This window comes from Alligator sinensis, unplaced genomic scaffold (genome assembly GCF_000455745.1).
Source record: "Alligator sinensis unplaced genomic scaffold, ASM45574v1 scaffold512_1, whole genome shotgun sequence".
In the NCBI taxonomy this organism is placed as follows: domain Eukaryota; kingdom Metazoa; phylum Chordata; order Crocodylia; family Alligatoridae; genus Alligator; species Alligator sinensis.
The window spans coordinates 498,026-507,206 of NW_005842063.1; the positions used below are offsets into that span (position 1 = coordinate 498,026).

The 9,181-nt window shown below is 52.7% G+C and overlaps 1 protein-coding gene across 1 annotated transcript in view; it reads right to left on the minus strand.

Moving 5' to 3' along the window:
• CLDN19 (claudin 19) overlaps positions 1–9,181 on the minus strand; it is a 17,950-nt gene that overhangs the window by 1,134 nt on the left and 7,635 nt on the right. Inside the window, exons 4-6 of the mRNA XM_006023179.3 lie at positions 8,300–8,464; positions 4,597–4,681; positions 3,366–3,512 (exon numbers count right to left, since the gene is read on the minus strand). Coding sequence (XP_006023241.1) covers positions 3,366–3,512; positions 4,597–4,681; positions 8,300–8,464 — 397 coding nt within the window. The remainder of the gene's footprint in view (positions 1–3,365; positions 3,513–4,596; positions 4,682–8,299; positions 8,465–9,181) is intronic.

Genomic DNA, 9,181 nt, shown 5'->3' on the forward strand with positions numbered 1-9,181 from the left:
GTTTGGTGCTGCGGTCCCAGCTCTGTGCCAACATGTCCGGTGAGGTAAGGGGCCGTGTAGGGCCACTTACGGCTCTCCTGCTCTGCGTCTTGCAGGGGAGTCTCTCCCGGGCACCCGGCTCCCTCCTGGCCTGAACATCTCACGAAGTAAGCTGCTGCTTATGGAAGCTCATGCATCACCTATTGAGTTAGTCTAGAGGTTCAAACCTCTGAGTACAAAGGCCAAGGCAGCAGGGAGAGACTCTCTCTGGAGTCTGAGTCTGAGTCTGGCATGCCTGAGTTTAGCCCACACGGCATTAAGTATCTCCCAAGAAAGGCTCCTGATGCTAAATCCTAAGAGCTTTTGAGCCTCCAAGTGTCTGCAATCCCATCATCTTCAAAGGCACTATTCATGAGCACTTATTCTAGCCAGTAAGACAGTCACCAGCATCACCGTAGCCTACCGAAATCTAAGCCTACGAATGCCTACTGCAGTAATTTTATCATCAGGCTTTTACTTTTGAACAATAGCCCCTGAAAGCCAGAGCTCAGAAATCATAAAACAGGCTGCTATGCACTTGTGGTTTGAAACAGTATTAAATCATTTACTATACAGATGATTTGTTGGACCTTTAGCCATGTCCCATCCACCATAAGCTGGAGCTCACATACATTTCCATCCCTAGCTACACCTCTGGACCAAGAGTTGTAGAGCCAGGCTATATGCCACTCTCTCCCAGGTTATTCTCTGAGAAACACAAACCAACATGCTTTAACACCATTTAGAAACAAGGTTTTTGGTTTCTCTTCATCTAAAAGAGCAAATTCTATATTTTTCTGCCCTATCCTCAAAGGTCAACTGCAATTTTTCCTGAGTTTTACAGGCACTTCCTTTAACAGATTATTATACACTCTTCTTTAAATGAGCAAGCATTCAAGTATACAACTGATTTGAAGAGTACCTATATATTTCTAATTAGGTAAGAAAAATCATAAAAAATGGAAATTTTCCAGAGGCTGAAATAAAGCTGTGTATTTCCAAAGGCTAAATAATGACTGTATTAACTATTAACAGTATACTTACAGTAAAATGCATTAACAAAAAAAGCCACCAAGACTGTTAGTCACTGAAGAATTAGCATTGCAGTAAATGCTCATCTACTACAGACTGGTTTCCATGTTACTCGGTGGTGTTAGACAATATAGCGCAATTGAAGTAGGATAATCACATGCACTTAGCAGTACAAGAGGCTACGTGCATACATAAAGTTAAAGGAAAAAGAGACACTGTATATATGCAAAATAATATCTAATGACAATGATGCAGGCAGTGGCTGCAAGGAGCCAGAACGAAGGTTGCAGAGTCAGCTGGCATTCTTTCATTGAAATGCTTGGCTATGCAACCTGCACGGGCTCCTGCCATGACAAGGAGGAGGGTCATGAAAAATTCTTTTTTAAAAAAGGGAGTGAAACAAAATCCAAAGGAGTGTCCTCTCCAGGGCCCTGAAGTTGCCTTTGCTTTCAAAATGCCTGGAAGAGACGCGTGTTTGTTCCATAACCCTCGCGGGCTGGCTCAATGTAGTGAACACCGATGCTCTTCTCTGGAGCCCCAGTGTCCAGCTGACTAACGGGAGGACTCCCCCGAGCCGACAACACTCACTCCACGATGCTGCTGGTGCTCCTGGCATGTGAGCGACACTTGGCGCGTTGGGCGCAGAGCAGGGGCAGCGGCTGAAGAGCGCACGGGGGTGCTGGGGAGGCCCCTGCTGCACCACAGCTCAGCCACCTCTCTTATACAGTTCCCAAGCTCGGCAGGAGAGGGAGGATGGTGTCCTGAGCAGGGGATGGGGCAGGCAGCCTCCTAAGGGCCCTCCCAGCCCTGCATTTCCAGCCAGTTCTCTGAGGAACCGTGCCATAGCTGTGCTCCCCGTCAGGAGGAGCCCCGCATGAGTACAGCTTCAAGAACTCTGCCTCCTGTGCTGCTAACTTTGCCAGACCCTGGGGTCCTAGAGCAGAGTGAAGTATCGCCCTGGAGCAGCCACCGGACAGAGGAGTCTTGCCCCAGATCTCACATGGCAGCTGCTGCAACTGAGCTCGTTAGAAGATCTGGCCCTGGGCATTCAGCTACATTAGCGACACGCTTCCTCACTTAACACAGAGCAACATCAACGGTACACATGCTTAGACCCAATTTTCAAATCCAACAACTTGGCCAAATACAAACCTCTGCTTCTCCCTGACAAAGCCTTGACATGCCCGTCTGCTTGTTGCGAGCTCATCCCATGCCGGATTTCAGCTGCCAGACTCCTCATCTTTGGCACTAACACTCAAAAATAATCACCGGTCTATCATTGACTGATACTTTTTCTAGTTTCCCGTGTGCTCAGAGGCTTGACTGACCGTGGGTGCAAACCAAACCTAGAGGGCTTCAGTCCAGAGGATGAACGTTTCTGAATAGAAACACCTGAAAACAGGAATGCAGAATGGGGCAGTCCCAGGTCAGTGGTCCTTGCTGCTCCTGCCCTATTGCCTTTATGGAAATCAGTGTTAGACTCTCCTGGGATATCCTCTTCAGATTCAACCACTCCATCTCAAAGAGCAAAGAGCCCCAGAGAAGATTAGTTGGACACTCCTGTTTGCACTTTCTCAGATATGAAAACCAGGGGAGACCACGACACACAAACACTGCACAACTCAAACCTTTGTACAGAACACAAAGCCAAGCTGTGGAAATCAGTGCCACAAGGTATGGTGGCCAAGCTCTTATTAGGATATATAGAGGTGTATATAAAAAGATTAGACAAATACATACATAACATATGCATTTAAACCAGCTATAATAAAAAAGTAGAAAGGATAGAAAAAAATAATCACACTTCAGAACATTAAACCAATCTGTAGCTGCCGAGGGTTAAAAACCTTCCCCTGTGAGGAAGGGGCTTTTGTGCCCCTACTTCTGAAGCATCTGGGAACAGCCACTATGACAGACAGGACACCAGACTAGATGGACTTGGAGTCCAGTCTGCACTGCGGCTTACCGACTCTAACCCAGTTTGGCCGGCGGACATGGATGTGGCCAGTCACACTGGGGTGGGGGCAAGCCTGGCAGTGCAGACTGAACTAGCAGGGGAAGAACCTGGCAAGGACGAAGCAAGAGCTATGGCAAGAAAACCACTCTACGGTAAGTGGAGCTGCCCCGGACTATTAGAAAAGCCCCTGAGAAGTGTGTTTGGAAGCAGTCAGGGTTACGTGGGGAGGGTCCCCCAAGCTGCGTGAGGACCCAGCTCCTCCTCCAATGCATTTACACAGAGGTTGGAAACACGGTTTGTCTTTAGCACGCGCTTGAGAAAGAACGGAGGCGCTGGCACGAGGAGGGGTCAGACGTACTCCCTAGCTGTAGAGGGCTGCGACTGCCTGTAGTACTGCTGTCCTCTCCTCTCCTCGGCAGGGCACGAGCAGCACAGGAAGGAGCCTCCCAGCATGGTCACGCTGGCAGCTGCCCAGCCAACAAACAAAGCGGAGCCAAATTCATACCTGGAGCGAGAGAGAAAAGAGACCTGCTGATGTTTGCGCAAGAGTGCTTGAGGGACAGTGGGGAGCAGAGCGCCTGCTTCTCAGCTGAGCAGGAGAGGGGAGGACCCTCGTGCCCACACACAGACATGTACTCACATTAAATGCCTGGGCACCAGTATGGGTCCAGGGCTGGCTACAGCTGTAGACGCCAGCCTGTGCCTTAGCAATGACCAAGATGGATACCGGAAAAAATCCAGAATACCTTTTAGAGCACAAACCTTTGCTGCCAGGGGCTAGGAAGAACCTTCCCCAGTAAGGCATCTTCCTTGGGTCCCCTGAGGAGGAATGTCTCACCTTTGACAGCTTGTCTAACTTTATCCCAACTCCACGGTTGGTCCAATAAGAGAGACCACCCTAAGACATCCTCGTGCAAAACACCACTCTTACACTGCCAGGCAGGCATGATATTCTGCACCTTTCTCAGCAGCTAATAATGGCCCATTTCCCAGACAGGGCACTGGACTAGATGGGCCCCAGGCTTGACAAGCTCTTGCAATTCAGGTATCAGGAAAGGTTTCAGGAGAGACGGAGCTACTGCAGAAAACAGCGACATGAAAGTCCCCCTAGAGAAGCACAGCTAATCTCTCTGGGGACCAAGCAAAACCATGAGCACAGGGTGATGGGAATGGCAAGCAAGACTGAGGGCACTGGCCTGAGAAAACAGGGGATGCAGAGGGCAGGGAGCCGGCAGAAGCAGAACAGGTCTTGTGCTTGCTTAGCCGTGATGAAGCCTTGTATAAAATGAACCGAGGCCCGTGGGGCAGGTATGGAGGAGCAACAGCACTAGAGGAGAGCGGGAAACAGGTGAGCCAGCACTGGCCTGGCACACAGGTGAGTCCCGGGTGTGAGGACATGCCTGTTCTCTACACCTGTGTCGGGAAGCCGGGCAGGCATGGGGCTGGGGCAGGCGGACGCCAGGTGGAACCAAGGGATGGGCACCAGGCTCCCAATCCCCTGCCTGCAGTAGGGCACCTCTGAGGCCGCCATGCCGCTAATAAGCAGAACACTACTTTCTCCTGCAATACCTGCAGAAGAGGGCTCTTACCTGGCATTAACTGGGGTGCTCGGGTGGAAGAATTCACGGGTCACTTGTGTTGCATACCACGAAACAGCTGTTAACGTGCACAGACCTGGGTAGAGGCAATGAAAACTAAAACACACAGCAAATCACCGACTTCCCGAGGTCTCAGGGCAGCCTTCCTATTACCCACTTTACATTATAATATAAGAACCAGGTTTAGAAGGTATTTAGGGTCTTTCATGCTTTACTTTGCATAGCCTCTTTGGCTCACAGGTTCCAGAAGAGACAGGAATTGGAGTCTGGGGCTCCTCTACCCACGTGGGCCAGCATTATCTGTTTGCATTCAGACCTGTGGCTCTTCTGGTGAAGGTCTGAGGCAGACTAGTCCTTCCTCACATAATGGGAGACTGGGGTGCACTTGATCACAAATAGCTACAACTGTCATAAGGTTGCTTAGAAATATCATACAGCTCTAAAGAGACAGCTGGACAGACAGGAGGGACAGGCCCTTACGATGGCAAGGCTAAACGTGCTTTAAATGTGCACGTGTGAATGACTTCAGTGAAGTCAAATGGGTCGTTTGCTGGTCATGCTAGTATAGCTCACAGCAGCGTTTGGATGCTCTCTTTAACAGTCCAGATCCCTTTGAAAGAAGAATAAAAATAAAGTGCCAAACTACAGAGTGAATTATTTTTTGTGTAGCAAAACCTCTCTAACCAAAGAGGGTCCCAGACCAGAAAAGGGTCGTTTGCCCCATGCGCTGTTCAGGACAGCATTATAACCCCGGGCCTTGGAGCAAGGGGAATTCCTGGGCATGCGATAAGCAAGCAGACGTCTTCCCTTGCAAGGTGGCGCAGACTGCAACTACCTTTGGTCGTGGCAACATTTTCGGGCACTTGGAGCATGGCAAGGGGCCAGGACATCTGTTTGCTATTCTAACATGATGGAAGCACAACAGAAATGGCAAGAGACCCCCGTGTTGGCACAAGGAGCTTCTAGGGGGCCTCCACATTGAAAGTAAAACATCCAGGCAACGCTAGGACAGGCCCAGGAAATAGCAAGGACAAAATCACAGGGACAAAGGTAAAAAAAAAGAGCTGGTGAGGGAAGTTATGGACAGCAAGACAAGGGTCTGCAAATGCACTGATTGGAAAAGACCAAGGAGGCTGAGTCCACAGCTAATAGCCACAGTGAGCTTTTAATAGGAGCTGAAGAAGGCCGAGCTACTCGAGAGCTGCTTTGCCTTGGTCTTCACGAGAAAGACAGACTGCCATCAAAGACCTAATAAAGATTATACAGACTTGACAGGCAACCACCTAGGGGCTGTGATGAGGAATGAGATTGTTGGAGAGCTTGCAATGGGGTTGAACGAATCCAAGTCAGCATGCCTGGTGAGCTCCATCCCCTGGTAGAGATCTCAGAGCCCTGGGCAATAATATCTACCTAGTCACGCGTATCAACTCATGCCGTGCCCCTGACAACAGACAACTGGCCTAATAGCCACAAGCAAAGGGTGCTGGGATGGCAGAAGGCTTTGAGTACATCCTGTTGTCTCTAATCCAGATTTCCAATCTGCTAAAGTCCTTCTGAATTGTATTCGTGTCCTCCAACATTTGCAGTCCTTCTCTGCTTTGTGTTGTCTGTAAACTTGCTCTGGAAGCTCTCCATTCCAGCATCCAGATCATTAACAAACCCACTGACAGCACCAGACTCGGGACAGGGCCCTGTGGGGCTCCACTCAAAGCCGCCTGCTGCCTTGTGAAGACTCAGGCATTCAGTGCTAATAAATCCAAGGTGCTACACCTCAGGAAGCAGAAATACATCAACTGTGGAGAAGGATCTTTGGGTCTTGGTGGATCACAGACCCGGCATGAGTCTGCAGTGTGAGACATGCAAAAGAGGTGAATGCAGTTTTGGATCAATAGAAACATTTGGTGCAAGACATAGGAGATAATAGTGCCTCTGCTTGGCACTGCTAAGGCCTCACTACAGGACTGCACGCAGTTCTGGGCTCTCAATTTAAAGTGGACATGGAAAAGTTAGAAAGGATGACAAAAATTTAAAGGGCTTAGAAGGCAAGACCCACAAGGAGAGGTTGAGAGTAACAGGCATGTTCAGCTTGAGGAAAAGGTGTTTGAGAGGAGACAAAACAGCGGTCTTCAAATATCTGAAAGGCTGCCATAAAGAAAAGAGAAGACAACTTTTCTCCCTCTGCACAGAATAAGACAGGTAGCAATGGCTGAAATTTCAGCAAAGTGGGTTTAGACCGCACATCAGGCAAAACCTCTTTATTGTCAGAAGAGCGAGGCAGTGGACTAGGCGCCACGGGAAGCTGTGCAAGCTCCTTCACTGGAGGTGCTCAAGAAGAGGGTGGACAGGCTTTGTTCAGGGCTGATCTGGAAGCAGCTATGCTTGGAGTGTGCTGCGAAGCCAGGGGACCCCCCCGCCCCCACGAGCCTTGTTTGGGGATCACGAGAAGAGCGGGCAGTCCGGAGCAGGTGGAAATGGAAGAATGAAGCCAAGATCAACTATCTTGGCTGTAAACGAGATCAATTATCAGCAGAGATGCCGGACTCTGGAGGCAGAGCAGGGTCAGGATAGACCTGGAGTTGGCAGTCAACACCAGAGATCCCACCGGTGAAGCAAGGAAGCGCGGGAGGGCCAGGAGCAAACACCTGGGTCTTTGTCTGGGCACAGTGCTGCAGGCTGGGCCCTGGAAGGTGCAGCGGTGGGGCCTGTGGCCTCAGGGACCGACCACCCTGACTGCCCCAACAGGCCCAGCTGGGCCCAGGGCACTGACCTGGACTTGCCACAAGTGGCGGCTGCTTCCCTGCAGCCTCAGAGGAAATGCCCGTTCTCGGATTGGGACTGGCTGTGCCTGGGCTCTGAACTGGCCTTGTTACACGCTCCTCCAGCTACAGAGGAGGGCAAACCCCCCGCAGTCTGCGCCAATCTGAGCACGGGGGAAAATTCCTTCCTGACCCCAAAAGGGTAGGAGCAATGCCTCTAATCAGGCACCTCTACTATGTCCCAGCAGCAGCACTGACACCCCATCAAACCCCCCGCCTTGGCTGCAGCTGACACACGTCTTCTGAAGAAAGTGACTGCCCCCTCAACAACAGCAGCAAAAGGGGAAAATTTCCTTCCCGGCCCCTTGTGGCAACCAGAAAAGCCCAGAAGCCCGGGAACGTGAACCACGAACCCCCACCACTCTGCGCTGCAACCTGGGCCCGCAGACACAGCTCCACACGTGGCAGCGCTAGCCGGGGGCCAGGGCCGTCAGGAAAAGGGCTTGCGACTGAGCTGGGCAGCCCTGGGGAAGGAAGCCGTCCGACTCCATCAGACACAAGGGTCGCTTCTCCGAGTCACATCTCCTAACCGGACACGTTCTCCTACCCCTCCAAGTGAAAACTGGACTCCCCTTACTTCTGACCAGCTCAGTGGCCTGGAAGAGCAAGCGCCAGATGGCAGAACGTGCCGAGACACCCAGCTCTGCCCAAGACGACGTACGCTGGAGAGACATCGGCATCTACCCCATCACCGAGATCATTCACCTCTCCCAAGGGACATAGCACGCCCCGACTCGGAGCCCACTTGCCCATTCAAAGGCTGAGAGGCTATTAGGTCCCCAGGTCCAGGCCAGTGTCACCAGTATGACAGTGGCCAAATCCCAGATTATCCCCAAAAGGCGACAAACAGGGGGTCGTGGGACCAGACCTTGGCTCACCTGAGAGGATGAAGAGGATGCCCCCTGCGATGGCAATCCGACTTTTAGCAACAGGGTTTTCATCCCCGACTTTTGTGCACTTCATTCCCGCCACGCTGACGATGATGCCCAAGAAGCCCAGGAGGATAGCTACCACCATGAGTGCGCGGGACGTCTGGATGTGGACTGCAAGGCAAGAGGCGAGCGGGTCAGCCGGCTGCACCGCAGCGACCCAGCGAGGAGGGAGGACGGAGGAGGAGCTCTCCTGCACCCACGTCCTGCCCTGTTCCCCAAGCACTGCCAAGGGGCTAAGGGCAAGTCGTGTCTGGGGTCCCGCTGTTGTGTGGACCTTGCTCCCCCACAGCTCAGTGGGAGCCAGGCAGGCCCCAGAGCCCGGTCGGCTCTCCCCTGCCCACCCCTGGCCCCCAGGGCGGAGGCCTCTCCCATGGGCAGGGCAGCGACTGCCCGGCCCCTCCAGGCTGCCTGCCGGAGAAGGAGCTTGGTTGCCTGGGGCGAGCTGCCCTGAGGCTGCGTGCGGCACGTCCTGGCTCGGGACTCACTTTGCTCTGCCCTGCCAGTCCCTTCCCCGCGGTCGGGGCCTCCCAAGTGTTCACCACAGCCCCGCGGGAGCCCCCTGCCCCTCTCCGGCCACCGGGCTAGCTCAAGCACCCGCTGCAGCCCTGTGGGAGACCCCTGTCCACCCTTCCCCGTCGGGGTGTCCCAAGTGTCTGCCGTGGCCCCACGGGCAGCCCCCAGCCCCTTCACCAGCTGCCGGGGCATCCTGAGCACCGGGCCACCCTGAGCCCCCTGCCCCTCTCTGGCCGTTGGGGTAATTCGAGCACCCACTGCAGCCCTACGGGAGACCCCCACACGCCCTTCCCATGAGCATGTCCCGAGCACCGG